The sequence below is a fragment of the Dendrobates tinctorius genome, unplaced genomic scaffold (genome assembly GCF_039654945.1).
Source record: "Dendrobates tinctorius isolate UK_male_01 unplaced genomic scaffold, ASM3965494v1 ptg000011l, whole genome shotgun sequence".
Taxonomy (NCBI): domain Eukaryota; kingdom Metazoa; phylum Chordata; class Amphibia; order Anura; family Dendrobatidae; genus Dendrobates; species Dendrobates tinctorius.
The window spans coordinates 40,776,629-40,796,949 of record NW_027361679.1 but is presented as its reverse complement, the minus strand read 5'-3'; the positions used below and the strand labels follow the sequence as shown (position 1 = coordinate 40,796,949).

Genomic DNA, 20,321 nt, shown 5'->3' with positions numbered 1-20,321 from the left:
CTGATGTGAGAGACTTGCGCGAGTTTCTCACATCACATTTGCAAGTGTGACCCCGGCCTAACTCCATTGTTCTATTCATGAATGCAATCCTTTAGAAAAAAAATGTTTAACCCCTAAAGTCACAAACTTCTTTAATTGGAACATATGCATAGTACTTTCATCTTAAAGCAATGATTAGATTTTTAGTATATCTCCTTACAGAAGGCTAGTTATTCTGCCTCAGTTTGTGGAGCAGTCACCTTTTTTATCTTCTCTTGCTATAATAGAAATCAGTGACCTTGTGTTTATACTCAGCAACCTAAAGAAGCACGACTGTATAACTGACATAATACAGCAGAGCTGAGCTTTGTCTCAATATAAACAAATCTGCAGCTGCAGTAGTCCTCTCATAGTGCTGTCAGTTCAACCGCAGTTGCAGAGATGTGCCTAATTATAAATAATTCAGTACATCTGCAGCTCTCCCCTCATAATGCTGTCGGCTCTACTGTACTATCCCTCACCCCACACTGCCTGTCTGTGAGATGGAAGCTGAAGCACTATGAGAGGTCAACTGCAGCTGCAGATGTGTTTTTAATAGGACAAAGTTCAGCTCTGCTGTATTGTCTTAGTTATAACCTGGCACAGCTCTGAGGAGAGATCAGGAGAGTATACTGTACATCATTAAATATCTCAATGATAATGCCCTTTTCACTTAAAATAAACTCTAGAGGCAGATTTGCTAGGAGATTATGTCCAGCCTATATATATATATTGACAGCTCATTTATATATTAAGGAAAACTTGGATTGATCTGGAATATGACATCGAATTGCAGATGTCAATGCATATACCAGTATCAATGTATTGTTTAATTCAAAATTTTATGACCTGCATGCCCATACAGATGGCTTAAAAGGGTTGATCCTGACAGATTCCCTTTACGGCATATCTAAAAAATATGCCATAAATGTCTAATAGATTTGAGAACCACGTATGGAACCCACACCTATCTCAAGAATGAGGGCTCATATTTTTCTGCTCCGACTGGTGGCCGACCACAGAGACAAAACAAAAAAAAAGGCAAGTTCCAAATTCAGTCAAGATCACATACTCAGTTGTGTTTGGAACTCCCAAACCAGCCGCCAAATATTCTGGCATCTGATATCATTATGCACACTGGTAGCAATACATGCAGTTGTACCGATTTGCAAGCTTGCTTTATATATACAGGTGCTTCTCACAAAATTAGAATATCATAAAAAAATAAATTTCAGTTCTTCAATACAAAAAGTGAAACTCATATTATATAGAGTCATTACAAACAGAGTGAACTATTTCAAGTGTTTATTTCTGTTAATGTTGATGATTATGGCTTACATTCAATGAAAACCCAAAAGTCATTATCTCAGTATAAATTAGAATACTTGAAAAATGATTTTAAAATCCAAAATGTTGGCCTACTGAAATGTATGTTCAGTAAATGCACTCAATACTTTGTCGGGGCTCCTTTGGCATCAATTACTGCATCAATGTGGCGTGGCATGGAGGCGATCAGTCTGTGGCACTACTGAGGTGCTATGGAAGCCCAGGTTGCTTTGATAGCAGCCTTCAGCTCGTCTGCATTGTTGGGTCTGGTGTCTCTCATCTTCCTCTTGGCAGTACCTCATAAATTCTCTATGGGGTTAAGGTCAGACGAGTTTGCTGCTCAATCAACCACAGTTATACTGTTGTTTTTAAACCAGGTATTGGTACTTTTGGCAGTGTGGTCAGGTGCCAAGTCCTGCTAGAGAATGAAATTTTCATCTCCAAAAAGCTTGTTGGCAGAGAGAAGCATGAAGTGCTCTAAAACTTCCTGGTAGACGGCTGCGATGACTTTGGTCTTGATAAAACACAGTGGACCTACACCAGCAGATGACATGGCTCCCCAAAACATCACTGATTTTGGAAACTTCAGACTAGACCTCAAGAAGCTTGGATTGTCTGTCTCTCCACTCTTCCTCTAGACTCTGGGACCTTGATTTCCAAATGAAATCTGAAAACAACACCTTGGACCACTGAGCAACAGTCCAGTTCTTTTTCTCCTTGGTCCAGGTAAGACGCTTATGGCGTTGTCTATTGGCCATGAGTGGCTTGACACAAGGAATGCGACACTTGTAGCCCATGTCCTGTATAAGTTTGTGTGGTGGCTCTTGAAGCAATGACTCCAGCAGCAGTCCACTCCTTGTGAATCTCCCCAAAATTTTTGAATGGCCTTTTCTTAACAATCCTTTCAAGGCTGCGGTTATCCTGGTTGCTTGTGCACCTTTTTCTATCACACTTTTTCCTTCCACTCAACTTTTCATTAATATGCTTGGATACAGCACTCTGTGGACAGCCTGCTTCTTTAGCAATGACCTTTTGTGGCTTACCCTCCTTGTGGCGTGTGTCAGTGACTGCGTTCTGGACATTTGTCAAGTCAGCAATCTTCCCCATGATTGTGGAACCTACTGAAACAGACTAAGGGACCTTTTTAAAAAAACACTTAGGAAGCCTTTGCAGGTGTTTTTTGTTAATCATTCTAATTTACTGAGATAATAACTTTTGGGTTTTCATTGGCTGTAAGCCATAATCATCAACATTAACAGAAATAAACGTGAAATAGATCACTCTGTTTGTAATGACTTTATATAATATGAGTTTCACTTTTTGTACTGAAGAACTGAAATACATTATCTTTTTGATGATATTCTAATTTTGTAAGAAGCACCTGTATGTATTGGTCCATTCCTACTCTGCATTTTAAAATTGAACTGCACTTTCAGGTTGCTTTTGAGAATAAGTTGAGAATACTAATTTGTTGCCATTACATGACATTATTGCATTTTTTTAGCAAATTTTCCCCCTGCACTAGAAGCCTCTGCAGTCTCTCCTTATGCCTTTCTGCTTATGATTTCCTCCGACTTCTGTCCCCTCCCTTCTCCACAGAGTTTAAAAGCAAACATGTCATTTGTTCCCTCAACTGCACAGGTTTGTAGATGGATTTGATGAGTTTTTGCTATATGATCAGTGAATGAGATAAAAAAAAGACTGACACATGGGAAAAGGGAAATTTTTCTTTAATAAAAAAGTATTTCAATGTTTCTTATCTTGGCTTGTTCTACTGATTATTTAAATATATGTAAAACTGTAGTTAATGTTTAAGTGCAATATGTCAGCAGGATTTTACCCTCCTGAACCATTTGTATGCACATGTAGCTCTTTCAACGACAAGTTCCGCAATACCTTTACATGGCTAGTCTGCTTTTACATCACTGAGAAATGAGGTTAGGACCATCCTGATTAAGATCACGCTGAAGTGGTGGGAAGGCTTTTGCATTTTTTTAACAAAATTATGTTAAGTACCCTATATTATGTTCAAGCATTATTGCTGTTTATTAACTGCAGGGTGTTTGCTTATTATGTTTCCGTCTTTGGTTTTTGCTTTGTGGCCAGTGTGAACATGAACTTACACACTGCATGCACACCAACTTGTATGCAAGCTCATTTCTTTTTTTTAATGTGTTTGCCCCCTGTGCATATAAACATGTGGCCTGTAACTTGTTTGAGCTGGACATTATATTAATGTAGTTCCCCATGGCTGCTTGTCTACTGGCCGGGTTCAGTCCTTCTCAGCTCTCTTATTGACATGGACTACACTTGACAAACGGTAGGGTTTTAATATTTGAGGTTAAGACTGTGCCGATTAAGGTCACCGTGACGTGGTGGGATGTCTTTTGCATTTTTCTATTTATCACAATTATGTTCGCTAAGTAGCATATTTTCATGCACTATTGCGGTTTATTTATTTACTGCAGGGTATTCACTTATTATGTTTCTATCTTGGGTTTTACCTTTACTTAGCCAGACTGTTCCTTCATTACTGAGAAATCAGGGTTTGATTTTATATGCCAACAAGATTTTAGAACTGAAACCTCTGTCACTCACTCCAGCTCTATTCTATTCTAGACCTTTAGTCTTAGCATATTTTTGTAGTGCCTGCCTTTCTAAGTGATTTTTTGGTGTGCTGGATTTTGAGATTTACAGTCATGGCCAAAAGTTTTGAGAATGACACAAATATTAATTTTTACAAAGTCTACTGCTTCATTTTTTCTAATGGCAATTTGCATATACTCCAGAATGTTATAAAGAGTGATCAGCTTAACAGCAATTACTTGCAAAGTCAATATTTGCCTAGAAAATTAACTTTATCCCCCCAAAACACATTTCAACATCATTGCAGCCCTGCCTTAAAAGGACCAGCTAACATCGTTTCAGTGATTGCTCCATTAACACAGGTGTGGGTGTTGATGAGGACAGGGCTGGAGATCAATCTGTCATGATTAAGTAAGAATGACACCACTGGACACTTTAAAAGGAGGCTGGTGCTTGGCATCATTGTTTCTCTTCTGTTAACCATGGTTATCTCTAAAGAAACACGTGCAGTCATCATTGCACTGCACAAAAATGGCCTAACAGGGAAGAGTATCGCAGCTAGAAAGATTGCACCTCAGTCAACAATCTATCGCATCATCAAGAACTTCAAGGAGAGAGGTTTCCTTGTTGCCAAAAAGGCTCCAGGGCGCCCAAGAAAGACCAGCAAGCGCCAGGACTGTCTCTTAAAAGTGTTTCAGCTGCGGGATCGGGCTACCAGCAGTGCAGAGCTTGCTCAGGAATGGTAGCAGGCAGGTGTGAGTGCATCTGCACGCACTGTGAGGTGGAGACTCTTGGAGCAAGGTCTGGTCTCAAGGAGGGCAGCAAAGAAGCCACTTCTCTCCAGAAAAAACATCATGGACAGACTGATATTCTGCAAGAGGTACAGGGAGTGGACTGCTGAGGAATGGGGTAAAGTCATATTCTCAGATGAATCCCCTTTTCGATTGTTTGGGACATCTGGAAAACGGCTTATTTGGAGAAGACCAGATGAGCGCTACCACCAGTCTTGTCTCATGCCAACTGTCAAGCATCCTGAAACCATTCATGTGTGGGGTGGCTTCTCAGCCAAGGGAATGGGCTCTCTCAGTTTTGCCTAAAAACACAGCCATGAATAAAGAATGGTACCAGAATGTCCTCCAAGAGCAACTTCTCCCAACCGTCCAAGAGCAGTTTGGCGATCAACAATGCCTTTTTCAACATGATGGAGCACCTTGCCATAAAGCAAAGGTCATAACTAAATGGCTCAGGGAACAAAACATAGAGATTTTGGGACCATGGCCTGGAAACTCCCCAGATCTTAATCCCATTGAGAACTTGTGGTCAATCATCAAGAGACGGGTGGACAAACAAAAACCTTCAAATTCAGACAAAATAAAAGCATTGATTTTGCAAGAATGGACTGCTATCAGTCAGGATTTGATCCAGAAATTGATTGAGAGCATGCCAGGGAGAATTGCTGAGGTCCTGAAGAAGGGTCAACACTGCAAATATTGACTTGCTGCATTAACTCATTCTAACCTTCAATGTAACCTTTTGTTACTCATAATATGATTGCAATTATATTTCTGTATGTGATAAAAACATCTGACAAACACACAAAAACCAGAGGGCAGCAGATCATGTGAAAATATAATATTTATGTCATTCTCAAAACTTTTGGTCATGACTGTAGTTTAAACTTTGAGCTATTATAAACAATATATAACTGCATAAATAGCAGTGTCCAAATACCAGAATGTCAGGACCCAATAAGTAAGTCAGAGCTAGGAGCAGCTACAAGCGCATATCTCTCTCTCTGGATAACCAGACCAGACAGTGCACATAAGACATCTATTCCAATGAACACCGAGCAATGCTTTACTTCTCTACTGATGGTCCTACAGGGGAATCAATTACTGGTTGCCCAGTACCCCTAAATTGTACAGTTAAAGAGGTTGTCTCGGCCTGGTACAAAAATCTGCAGTCACTCTATGTGACTGCCGATTGCTGAATCATGATAGCGTGCGGTGTGGAAGTTCTCATGCTTCTCTGTGAGCTGTCGGTCTTGATGAGGAGATGTGCTGTGGAGTCAGCTGCTCCTGATTCATGCCCCCATTCTGCTCCTAGCCCGTCCCAGCTCTGCCCATTTTGGCAAAGTTGGGTGACACTAACATGACTGCAAGTATGCAATTTGCATACTTGAAGTCATGTTCTCACTAGTCTCATCCAGCTTCTCTCAATTCTCTTCTATTGAGAAGCGCTAAACACATATAATCGACATGTGGCCGCAAGTACGCAAATCACAAAAATGAAGTCATGTGACCACCTGCTTGCAATACCGTGGAATTGGGCACCACACACTGTCATGCAGCAGGTAGCAGTCATATAGAGTGACTTCAGACTTTTGTCTCAAGTCTAGACAACAGCTTTAATTGTTGGGGATCCCAGCAGCGGGAAATCTTGTGATCACTCCACATCATGTTATCTTGAAATCAATTGCAGTAGACTGACAAAACCAGACTGATCTACCAGACAACATTGTACAAAAATACATTGTTTTACAAATGCCAGCTGTGCACTATAGATTGCATGTATCTCCAGGCAAGCAGTAAGCTGTTTCATGAAAAATATATTGTATGCCAAAATCTGCAATTGACTGATTAATGGGAGTGTAGAGTCAAGTTATCACTAGGGCATGTCCTCAATGATGATCATATCATGATTAATCTTTATGACAGCCGGTCCTTCATATCTACACTGACCAGAGGTAGAAGATCAATCACAGCCAATACAGTGCATACAGTAATGGACTGCTGTGCCTGTGGCCTGCCATAGGAAATGATACTAGGGCCCTACTGTCAATGTATACCCCACTGGTGCATGTCAGGGTATAGTTCTGCTATCATTGTACATGCAGATCCTATAGTAAAAATATGGTACTTCTATCTTTCACATAGAGGTAGTAACACTCACAAGCAGAAAGTCATCTACTATATAATCGTCTAATTCTGTGTCTATTTGTAATGGAAATCCCACGTCGCTAATTGGTCGCGCCCGGCCGGCCGTGACCAATCAGCGACAGGCGCAGTCTGGCTGCGAATTGGCGCGGAATTCGAACGATGCATGCTACGGCCGGGAGATCTGCGAAAGGATTTGCCGCAATCAGCAATATTGGCGTGGAATTTAAAGGGGATCTGTCACCCCATTTGTGGCCTATCAGCTGCAGCCACCGCCATCAGGGGCTTATCTACAGCATTCTGTAAAGCTGTAGATAAGCCCCCGATGAAACCTGATAGATAAGAAAAAAGTTAGATTATACTCACCCTGGGTTCGGTCCGGTCCGATGGGTGTCGCCGTGCCGTCCGGCGCCTCCCATCTTCATACGATGATGTCCTCCTCCTTGCTTCTCCCTCGGCTCCTGCACACGTGTACTTTATCAGCCCTGTTGAGGGCAGAGCAGAGTACTGCAGTGCGCAGGCGCCGGACCTCTCTGACCTTTCCCAGTGCCTGCGCACTGCAGTAATGTACTCTGCCCTCAACAGGGCAGATAAAGTACGCGTGCGCAGGAGCTGAGGGAGAAGCAAGGAGGAGGACATCATTGTATGAAGATAGGAGGCGCCAGACCGCGACACCCACCGCCCCCGCGTGAGTATAATCTAACGTGTTTTTCTTATTTTTCAGGTTTCATCGGGGGCTTATCTACAGCATTACAGAATGCTGTGGATAAGCCCCTGATGGTATAATACTACCTACCTTGAAACATTTTGGCTCCGATTCATCAAACTGTCTTCACCAGAAATCCGGTGTAAACTATTCTGGTAAGTCGCGAGGTTGGTGTTTTTACAGAGCTCTGAATCTCCAGCTTCCTTTCACACAATTACAGAGCAAAAACGACCTGTTCAAAGCTGTGTACATACCTGCTTGGACTAAACGAGCACCCTTTACTGGAATGAAGTTTGGGGTAAGAGTTTCAGCTAAAACTGTTTTTATGATTGAGAATATAGCAATTAGTAATAGTCAATTGTAAGACCTCAGAAGAAGTGCTTAAGGGAAAAAGATCCCTGAGGAAGAAGACAGTTAGTCTTTGAAACATGTTGGAAAGTCCATTGGTCCCCGTCGCAACCACCAGCAAGTGAAACTGACGTGGTCATGTGTTGACTCACATCACGAAGGTCCTGTATACCTGGAGGAGCTCACAGACGCCGGGAGCACGAGAGGCCGCTCACGTCTGCTCCACAGCTGGAGGTACACTGACAGGAGGCTGCCACCGGCCGGGGCAGCCCCTGTAACTTGTCTATACCCCAGTGTACAAACCCCCCCCTCCTTTTCCAAGCGCTGGAGCAAAAAGCGCTATTTTAACTTGCACCGCTAACTGGAGTGAGGACTTCGCATCGCATTATCTTTACAGGTACCGCTCTCTGACTTGTGCATTTACTATTGCGGCTACTCTGCACAGCCGTTCACAGGCTGCAATTTGACTTTGACTTTTTTTTTTTTTTTTTAAGCTACTATCAGGGAGAATTACCCTGCAGTATATAACCTGTTCAGTGATTTCAGGTTTTTACCCTCACTCATGCCTTTTTAGTTTGTGATTGTTCAGGTTGGAACTAAGATTGCCACCAGCATCTATATATATTCTTTTTCCCTTAAGCACTTCTTCTGAGGTCTTACAATTGACTATTACTAATTGCTATTTTCTCGCTATTATCCAGCTACATAAAGAGCACTTATAAGAGGTTTTTTTTTTTTTGTTTTTTTTTTCTATAACCACCCAATTTAGATTTCCCTCTTCTTTGAGTGTTCCAAGCGCACACTAATATTATTAGTTATTTTACCTTATTTCTTTGACACCCTTGTGACAGGTGTCTTAGTGTTTGCTGCTGGAATTACACTCATACACAAGCGCCACTGAATCTCCATTTGTTTTTATGATTGACATTGACTGTCAATGAATTAGCTCTACATTTTCTACACTAACAGATGCTTAGGTTATAGCATCCAAATATTATTACTGTTGCATCTAGATTAAAGGGAATATATCAGAAAATTACCTATTGCTTAAATGAGATTTTTGAAATAAATGTTATTTTTTTGTGGCAATGTTTTCTTTTTATATCGCACTGGTGATTGGATCTATTTTAGACTCATACCTCCTGCTTTTCACAGATGACTTTTCATATATCTCATTATCATCAGAGACAAGATTACAAGGTAACAGCTGTCAGCACTGGATCCCCCAGTCACAATAGGTTACGTCCCTGCACCCCTGGCTTCACAATGACCTTTCAACAAGAAAATTAGATGCTTAAATACAAAAGATAAGATCAGAGTCAGTCTATTGATGCTAATGTACATAGGGATATCTGGAAATAGGAAGCATGAGTCTAGAATTGCCCCAGTGGCCAGTGACAAAAATACAAGATTTCAATTTTTTCTGCAGATCGTGATATGAAGAAAAAAAAATACCCAAATTAAAACCTGATTTAATCAGTAGGTCAACCTTTAATAACAAAATAGTCAAAATAGACTGCAACCTTGAGATGTGCTTAGGCTGCCTTGTTCCTAATGAGGAGCTCCACGTTATTAATAAATGCATTAAGTTCACTATTTATTCATAATTTTTATACATTATATTAGGTGCATTGAAATTATCACCATATTGCCCTAACCAAGTCTTGATTTGTGACTCGCTGCAGCGTGAGGGTGAATGTCAGATATGATATGATCCTGAAGAAAAAACATGGAGTGATCCCTCAGTTACTTCTGTTCTTGTCTGTTCTACTTCTAGCAAATGAAGCATCTGACAGCCAGGAAGGATACGATCAGTGCCAGGAAACAACACAGCACCTTTAATCATTTCTCCCATGATGCACCCCACAGACCACATGTCAACTGAAAACAAATAAAAATAATGGAATGAAGATATAGCACCAAGTTAACAAAAAGCAATGCACATGAAGGTCCATCATGCCGTATGAAAGACAGACAGGGGGCAGAACATTTTTTTGCCCCATAGAAGCAGTACTGAGTGTATGACTGGGGATTACGAAACCAATAAACTGTGATGAAACACTTAACTTCACCAAAAAAAAGTCATTATTTTTTCCTAAAGTGATATTACAGCCTCATTTTTCAACTATAAGGTGCCAGGTTTTTTTAGATAGCACCACAGATTTTGAATATTGCAGATACGCAAAGGCTCAAACTCCTCCCTACCACCGGATGGTTGGAAGGTCTGGAGGTTGTGGGGTTGATAAACGATAAATATTTGCTGCTAGAACACCCCTGTAAGAACTGCTATTTTGAGTGCTCATAAGAAAATTTGGGGAAATAATTGGCACGCAACCATAAAGTCAACAAATGCTACATGCCTTGCAGAGAACCTGTCAGGCAATTCATGCTGCCCAAGCCAAGGGCAGCATGAATCACAGCCAGGCTGCACAAAAATATGGTTTGAAGATCCAGCCGTCAACCATAGTTAAAGACGAGACTAGTTGGCAGAGTTCCCTGGCCTTTTTTCCTAGCATCACAAAAGGCGATTGACATCATGTCTAGCAGCGCTTCAAAGTATATTTACTCTGAAACGATGAAGTGTTTCAGAGAAAATTATACCCAGCTGTACTTGTGCAGTCAGACTTTGATTTAGGTTGCCCATGGTTTGGTCATCAAATGACAGTTTCCCTTTAAAGGGGTTTAGAAGAAAAGCTGGACTTTTATAACCTGGTGATACAGTGGGTACGGAAAGTATTCAGACTCCTTTAAATTCTTCACTCTTTGTTTCATTGCAGCCATTTGGTAAATTCAAAAAAGATCATTTTTCTTTCTCATTAGTGTACACTCTGCACCTCATCTTGAGTGAAAAAAACAGAAATGTAGAAATTTTTGAACTTTTATTAAAAAAGAAAAACTGAAATATCACACGGTCTCAAGTATTCAGACCCTTTGCTCAGACACTCATATTTAAGTCACATGCTGTCCATTTCCTTGTGATCCTCCTTGAGATGGTTCTACTCCTTTATTGGTGCCCAGCTGTGTGTAATTAAGCTGATAGGACTGGATTTGTAAAAGTACACACCTCACAGCTCACAGTGCATGTCAGACCAAATGAGAATCATGAGGTCAAAGGAACTGGCCAAGGAGCTCAGGGACAGAATTGCGGCAAGGCACACATCTAGCCAAGGTTACAAAAGAATTTCTGCAGTACTCAAGGTTCCTAAGAGCACAGTGGCCTCTATAATCCTTAAATGGAAGAAGTTTGGGACCACCAAAAGTCTTTCTAGACCTGGCCGTCCAGCCAAACTGAGCAATCGTGGGAGAAGAACCTTGGTGAGAGAGGTAAAGAAGAACCCCAAGATCACTGCGGCTGAGCTCCACAGATGCAGTAGGGAGATGGGAGAAAGTTCCACAAAGTCAACTATCACTGCAGCCCTCCACCAGTCGGGCCTTTATGGCAGAGACCTAAAAATGGCTGTCCACTAACGTTCACCATCCAACCTGACAGAACTGGAGAAGATCTGCAAGGAAGAATGGCAGAAGATCCCCAAATCCAGGGGTGAAAAACTTGTTGCATCATTCACAAGAAGACTCATTTTTGTACTAGCTCAAAAGGGTGCTTCTACTCAATACTGAGGAAAGGGTCTGAATAATTATGACTATATGATATTTCAGGTTTTCTTTTTTAATAAATTTGCAAAAATTTCTACATTTCTGTTTTTTTCAGTCAATACTGGGTACAGAGTGTACATTAATTAGAAAAAAATGAACTTTTTTGAATTTACCAAGTGGCTGCAATGAAACAAAGAGTGAAAAATTTAAAGGGATCTGAATACTTTCCGTACCCAGGGTATATACAATATATTCGGTAACTTAGTGGCTGATGTTTAATGACATTAATAGCCAAGCATTTTATTATTTCCAGGCCATCAATAAGATGGCTGAGGTTTTTTCATAGTGACATGACAACATCTAACCTCGCTCAGGGAATCACTGACCATACGACTGTTGAATCCTGTGAACTTCTCATGGCAGCCCATAAGTTGGCATAGAGTATATCTGCAGTCATGGTGAGCTGCACTACGTTGGTGGCAATCAAGCTAATGTCATTGATCTACTTTGCTGACTTCATTTCTGGAATTACATTTGTGCAAGAAGTGGAATATTATTAATGAATTTAAGTCTCTCTCAGAGTTGTGTTTGCAGTTGAAATGTTCCAGGTACAGAGCCATGCTTAACAAATAAAGCCCCGAATATTACATATATCTGCAAAATTAATTTGCCAGGGAACTAGATGACTGCTGTGCACATTTCAGCTTGAAATCAATATTCATAATCCATAATCTCCCACAAGAGGTAGAAATGTACAGATTTATGCTTTGCTCAGCTCTAATTGTCACACTGTTATTCATATCGCAAAACGAGCATGAACATAAAACGTAATAAGGAGATATGGGAGCATTGTGGAGGTTCATAATTTCCAGTCCTATGTTTGATTACCATATTAACTACATCCTACAGCTTCAATGGCTTACAGCGGTTTAAGATGTCAGGTAAATGCTAAAGTTTTGCTATTTTACCTACTATAAAGTGGAAGATGCCTGCACGTGCCCTGTACAATACCATTGTATAGTCAGGGGCAGGGATAGAGTAAGTAAGGGGTCAGTTTGAATTTCATTTGGAAGTTGCATGTCATAATTGTTCTGGTAAAACTATACGGCCAATACATTAAAGTTTTTACACCAGAAAACTTGGGTAAAACACTGAATAGCTGCAGTTCCGAATTTGTGACTATTGGCATTTTCATGCCAGTTTGAAGCAGCCCCACCAAAATGCGCAGAACTGTGTAAGAGCTTGGGCAGGATGGAGTTTTGGCTACTACCGCTCGGCAAATTCTTACTCTAGAACTGTTATTCCAGTCCTCCATTGGAGCAACATTTTTGGTGAGGTGCACATCAATGAGAAGATGCAATGAATTCATTAAGTGACATGCAAATATGTGACGATGGTGGCTGTAGACCCACAACATCACTGACTGTGTTTACCCTGGAGGGGTGTACCTAAGTGACTACTTGGTCTTCACTAGAGCCTCTGATGGTGAAGATAGGCTTGGACCACTAGGGTAGTCACCAGGTGCCATTCCAGGGCAGTTATCAGATTTGCAGCGTCTGACCAATGGGTCAAAGGCGAAATATGAGGCACAAAGAGCAAAGACAGAGACCTGGTCAGAAAGTCTGAGGTCGAAGCGGGAAGCAGAGGTTCAAACTACAAAGTTGGGATGTGGAGCGGAGAGAACAGACAAACGAGAAAACAAAATGGGTCAGTAAAAAGAAAGTTTAAACAATAAAGCACCTTGACAGAGAACTAGCGACGGACTGCAACTAGGATCTAGGCTCAGGTAAGATGTGGAGGGAGGACTGCCTAATATATCCACTGGTGGCAGTGGATAGGTCAAGGAAGCAAAACTCTGCAGGACACAGTGGTTTTAAATTCCTGTAGAGTCTGGCTGTGCCTCCCTATACCCTTTTGGAGACTTTCCAGCAACAGGAGGATGTAGCAGTGCTGGAAATGCTGCACAACGCAACTCAGCAAGATGGTTTGACACTGGCAGGAGCAGAGTAGTGCATGCAGTGAATAGGAGGGCGCTAACAAACCATGCGAGTCACAGGCATGACAAACTATTAGTATAGTATGGGGAAAGGTATAGGCTGATTCTTGCTGTTTTTTCCTTCTATGTTGTTGCAGTTTTGGGGACATTCGTCAGAACATTTCCTAAATTGAATCCTGACTTGGAGATCAGGATAAGAATGTAACTTTCCTCTATCACTTTGATGTTTTGATCTTTGATTTAGTTAAAGAAACAACAGACAAATCTGTACAAAGACTGCATGGTGCAAATGGGGAACATTTTTAGTCTATAATGATTGTCAGTCTTCTAACCATAATATTTTCCATGTGGTTGTTGTGCAGCACATCCCTACTAAACTGTCAGTTTAGGTTAGGCAGGACTTCAGCTGAAGACAGAGTTGCCAATGAAAGGTGGGCAGGGAAGGGGTACGAAGATTTGGAAGAACAGACATGACTACTACATAAAGGATCCTTAATAAACTGTTACCCCTTTGGTCCTCATGAATTAAATTTTGTATCAAAGAAACAATAGTCAAGTTGCCTAAAGCAAGTGATAGATGGTGACTAAAGATACAATACAGAGATATAATGCCTATCTATACAACAGATGAGATTCAATGGCAATGAAAAACTGCAGAAATCATCACTAAAAACAAAATTGAGAAATAATGCCCATTTTCATACTGGCAACTGGGGGTTATTTTAGACTCTTACATCCTGTTAAATCTGGACATTTACATGAACATTAGCAGCAAAATTAGCCTTATCTTTTGTATTGAAGCATCTGATGAGTGTATGCAAAGGACACTGCACAGGAAGGGGCAGGGCAGAGCTGTAACATCAGCTGTTGTGATTGGTGGACCCTGTGTTATCAGGTAGTTATAGAGGCGTTACCTGCCCTTAATGATAATGAGCCAGCGGAAACCTCTTACTGCAAGGACAGGAGGTATTAATCTTAGAAAGCCCAAGTTGCCAGTTTGATTTTTTTTTTAATACAGATCATAATATGAAAAAAGTGCCAAAAATGTTTAAAAAACCCCAAAAAACACATAATAGCAATGCTACATTTTTTTGCCCTGCAATCATATTGGCATGTACATGTATACTGGTAAAATCTATACTAATTAAGAAAAAAGTCTGGCACAATACAAAAATAAATATTACAGAGTTGCATTCTTTTTGTATGTCCAAAACTGAATAGCGTAAGTCATTAGATAGGTTTATAAGCCCTTTAAACAGAATTCACCATTCTACGGTACACAGGAGACTACCCCATTTACAGAAATTATGCAGCTTACACCTACCCTGAATATTTGTCTTGAATGTGAACGTCAAAGTAAAAAAAAAGTGCATACAATGTGCGTAATAATGGCTAAATCATAGCATTACAGTGAGAACATGATGTGAGGAACAGTTCTACAATTTCACAGTGGAATTTAGAATCGAATGTAGTTGCTGAATGGACACATAAGCCAGCCAAGCTGCGAGCATCAATATGAAAACCAAGATGAGGCATCTGCACAGCCATCAACTCCTCCAAATGTCGCATCTCCGAATACCGATAATGCATATGGATATGATGGCAACTTGCAAAGCACACCATGAATAATAAGAAATACAAGCAAAACCCAAAAATCATGACTTTAGTGTAGACATAAATATAAAAAGTCATTTTCTGATCTCTACTCCAGAAGACTGATTTGTAGTTTTCCCTTCTATTCTAATCATCTGCTGCTATGACTTATACATACCTTCCAACCTATTGTGACTATGACAGGAAAACTAATGAGGCTAGAAGACTGCAGAATGATTGATACTCTGACAATGGACAGGAAGAACAGTAGTTACGCTTTCTGTGACCTGCTGAAGAAGAAAATGTTAAGAGAGTAACACTGTCAGGAATCTGCGAAGCACCTAATATCATAGGACCTTTAGAAAAAGAACAGCAATGACCCCGTCTATCTGAGGAACCTCGCAAGTGTTTCCTAATGCTCTTAATGCTAAGCTTACAATTAAGGCCTGCTAATCATAGAAACCACTGACTGTATTACTTCAGGCAAAGGAATAATAAGACAGTAAAGAAGCATAAAGAGTTACTCTGGGCGAGATTGTGCAGGGAACAGTTATTTTACCAAGGAGAATTAAAGGGAATCTGTCACCAAGGTTTAGCTATTTATTCTGAGAGCCATATAATGTAGGGGCTGAAAACAGTATTCCAGCCATGTGTCACTTACTAGGCTGTGTGTTGTTGTTTCAATAAAATCAGTGTTTTATCAGCAAGAGATTATCACCACAGGAACAGGTGTCTTGTACCTACTAGTCCTCCTGCTCTGTGTAACCCCGTCTCCACCACTGGTTTGTAGCTTCCTATCAATATACAATGCACAGAGAAAAAGGTGTGGGCGGGGTTATAAAGAATTCGGCTTTCAGAGCACATCTGCAGCACAAAAAAAAATGATTTCATTACAACTGCTGCACCCAGTAAACTAAGTGACACTATCCTAGAATCAAGATATCTGTCCCTACATTATTCTGCTTTCAGACTAGGTAGCAAAAACCTGCTGACAGATTCCCTTTAAGGTCCGTTTACATGGACCAATATGATACAACCACCGACTAGTAAAACTTTGCCGATCGGTGGTCATCTAAAAGCATGTTTACTCAAGATCGCCAAAGCAAACGATGTGCGATCTGTAATAGATCGCTCAGTGCACATAAGCTGCCATTGTTCTCAGCAGTACGAGACCTGTTTACACAGGACAATGCACGGCCGAAAATAATAATACATGAGATCATTTCATCCTATTAACGACATTTTGGTCACTCATAAGGTGATCGATTGCACTGCAAAATAATCGTGAAATGAGAATTTTTAAGAACATACATTCATAATTATCTTTCAGTGTAAATGTAGCTTTCATTTGTACCTTAAGGCCACGTTCACACGTTCAGTATTTGGTCAGTATTTTACCTCAGTATTTGTAAGCCAAAATCAGGAGTGGAACAATCAGAGGAAAAGTATAAGGTTATGTGCCCATGATATGGAACAAGCAGCGCTTTGGTCGCAGTGTATTTTCGCTGGGTCTAAAGCGCTGCCGTCTATTGAACGCAGGTAAATCCACATGTGTTCACTGAACCGTGCGGATTTACCATGTCCAATATATTCTATTGGTTGCATTTCTGCTGCGGAAACTAGGGTCTCCGCAAGGGAAATTGACAGGCTCCAGTCCTGAAAGACGCGCCACATGTCCGTCTCCGTGGGTGATCCGCAGGCATCGGTGCCTGCGGGTGACATCGGATTTCTAGAAATCCCATCCACTACGCTGTAACATCTGGCACTGCATAAATACGCATCGTCAAAATCCGCAGCAATTACTGATCGTGATCACATACCCTAATAGAAACACGTCACCACGTCTGCATTTATCACCCACTCCTGGATTTGATTTAAAATACTACGGAAAAATACTGAACGTGTGAATGTGGCCTAAAAAGAACTAACTACGACGAAAAAATACACTAATGACGAGAAGGTAGATCTTTCTAAACGGGCTTTCCCAAATTATTTCGGTAGACTGCTTTAAGTTTATGAAGGAATAAATAAAATAAGAAATAGGGAAAGTAGAACCACTGATATTCAACCCCAAACCTCTTCACTAGCCACTCACTAATATGGCTTTAACTCCCTCCCAAAATGGCCACTTTCCATTTTTCCTCCCTTTCTCCAAGTGCCATAAATTTTGGTTTATTTGAGGGACGAACTGTACTTTTAAATGTCACCATTCATTTTATCACACACTGTAGTGAAAAATGGGCAAAAAAATCTAAGTTCATTGAAATTGCAAAAGAAACACAATCCCCACATTGATTTTTGGCAATTGTTTTTACGACGTATATTGTGAGGGCTCAAACTCACGAGAGACTGAAATTTGAAAAAAGAAACTATTTGATCGTGTCGCCATTTTGCAACAAATATGAACCTAGCACTCAACTTAAAGGTATTTGTAAGGCGGTTTATTGTAGTACACGAAAAAAGACGTTTCGGTCAATGTGACCTTCTTCAGTTACGTGTGGTATATAGATTGTGTAGAGCTTATAGGCATCTATCAGAAAGGACGATGGTGCTTTAAGCGTTGAGGAGAATAATCTCTCTAAGGTAATGAGCTTATCAGTATATAGGAGAGGGGCAAACGTGCCCCCAGATGCGGTGTCCACCGGCCATTTTGCAAGACACATAATGTTTCCTTTTTCAGCCAATAGAGTTGTGTGAGGGCTTATTTTTGCGCAGTGAGATGATTTTTTTTGATACTGGTTTGGCATATACAGTATATGACATTTCAATTGCTTCTTACAGCATTTTTCTGTGGCACTGAAGCTTCCAAAAAAACGCAATTTTGGTGTTTTACATTTTATTTTTGTTTAAACTGTTTACCAATTGAGTTACTAATTTTTATATTTTGATAGATTGGACTTTTCTGGATGCAGCAATATCATATATGTCTTTTTCAAGAAAATGCTGTTTGCCTTATTTTTAATGGGGAAAATGTGTAGTGATTTGAACTTTCATGTTTTTAAAATTTGACATTTTTCAAAAACTTTTTTTTACTATATTTATTAGTCCCCTTAAAAAGCTTGAACCTGCGACCATCTGATTACTTGTACTACATACAGGAATACCGCAGCATTGCTGCATATAGTAAAAATGACGGTCTCCAATGAAGCCCAGCCATAGGAAGCAACACGTTGTCTTGTAGTCCTAGTTTTAAGTACGGTATATTTTTTGCGGATGAAGTGCAGCGACGGAAAAAAATGCATATCTGTTTTCTTTCAACATGGCAAGATGAAATATGTTTTTTTTTTATTTCCTCATATTATTAAGGCCGGTTTCACATTTGTGCTTTATAGCGCAGCGACGGCCTGCGCACGGCCGCCGCTAAGCCACGCCCCCTGCCCGCCCCATCCGGTCATCGCCACCTACTAGCGCACATGGGCGCTTGCGATCTGCGCACCCTATCTTTAGCATAGGGTGCGCAGATTGTGCGCTGGCCGTGCGCTAGCAGGATTTTGCCGTGCGCTGCGCACTTTTGAAGGTGCGCCGTGCGCGCCAAAATGCAACATGCTGCGTTCGGCGCACAACGGCGCACCTTCAAAAGTGCGCAGCGCACGCTAAAATCCTACTAGCGCACGGCCAGCGCACGATCTGCGCACCCTATGCTAAAGATAGGGTGCGCACATCGCAAGCATCCATGTGCGCTAGTAGGCGCCGATGACCGGATGGGGCGGGCAGAGAGCCGGGAGGGGGCGGGGCTTAGCGGCGCCGTGCGCTGCAGGAAATAAACGCTAGTGTGAAACTAGCCTTACTTGGAAAATGGGAGGAAGTTAAACTTATAGATATATATTAATGTGTGTAAAAGTGCTGTGGAATTAATGGCGCTATATAGTATTTTTTCATTATTTCTTATTCTTCTTAAGGAATTTGAATTCGTGAACTGACTGCTTATACTATATTCTGCAACAATGCAATACTGACGTTTGCAGTTGAATTGATATCTTCCTACGCTTCATAGGAGAACCAATGTCAGTGAGGAGGCCTTCAGCAGGCCCCAGTTGCCATGGTAAGATATTATGGCGAGTGGGAGATGGAGGTCAATAGAAGCCAATGATTGACAGTGGTATTTAGATCTATTTTTTAATTCTAGATTAGAAACTTTCATAATTCCACACCTTGTTACATGTACTATGATATTTACACCTGGAGGATGGCTTTAAAAGTGCGGACTTCACAGCCAGACTTGTTGTTATAGCGGGATGCCGTGACTACGCAACCAGATTGCTGTTATAAGGAAAGGTTAAGACTTCTAGCCAGACTGCTGTTACATGTGGTGGTCCAGAATACTGGCATGTCTCTAATAAAGAAAGATCAAGATTTCATGACCATATTGCTATTATAGGAAGGTTTTAAAACTACAGAGCCAGCCTGTTGTGATGGGATGAGGTTCAAAGTAGACATACAGACTGCCGTTATAGTAGCAGGTCCAGACGGCGCAACCAGACTGCTGTTATAGGTGGAGATCTAGATTCCATAACCAAACTGCTCCATTTGAGCAGGAGCTCAAGACTACACAACCTGAATGCTGGTATACCATGATATCCATACAACACAACCAGACTTTTGGTATAAGAAAAGGTTCAGACTGCGGTAATGGTGGTGCGCTAATCTACACAACCACACTGCTGTAGTAGAAAAAAGGTCAAGAATACACAACCACAGTGCTGACATTGAAAGATCTAAAACACACAAAAAAACTGCAGGTATATTCAGATTTCCACACTTCAAAGCTAAACTGGTGCTACAGGGGTCCAGACTGCACAGCTAGACTGCTGTCAAAGGTAGTGGTCCAATTTACGCAACCAGAATACTATCATAGGGGGAGATTCAGACAACCTAACCAGACAGCTGTGGTTGGGGAACATCCAGAATACACAGCCAGACTGCTGTTATAAGGGGAGGTCCAGACTACATTTTTAGACTGCTGTTGCAGGGTTCATCCAGATTTGCACAACCAGACTGCTTTTATTGTGGGGTATAAGCTACAAAGCTAGAGAGGTGGTATTGGTGGTAGGCACTGACTATAAGAATGGTTTGCCATTATAAGCAGATGGGAATCCAGTCCATACAAGCAGACAGCTGTTATAGGAGAATGTCAATACTATACAGTCAAACTGCTGTTACAGAGGGGAGTCTAGACTACATAGCCATACCGCTATTATATGATAAAGACCAGACTGCT

At 41.0% G+C, this 20,321-nt stretch overlaps 1 protein-coding gene across 7 annotated transcripts in view; it reads right to left on the bottom strand.

Moving 5' to 3' along the window:
* MAPK10 (mitogen-activated protein kinase 10) overlaps window positions 1-20,321 on the bottom strand; it is a 367,409-nt gene that overhangs the window by 60,143 nt on the left and 286,945 nt on the right. For 2 of the 7 annotated variants that reach the window (XM_073541540.1, XM_073541530.1), the window contains exon 8: window positions 9,730-9,801. The exons of the other annotated variants lie outside the window; for them this stretch is intronic. In XM_073541540.1, coding sequence (XP_073397641.1) covers window positions 9,730-9,801 — 72 coding nt within the window. The remainder of the gene's footprint in view (window positions 1-9,729; window positions 9,802-20,321) is intronic. 7 annotated transcript variants of the gene reach the window in all.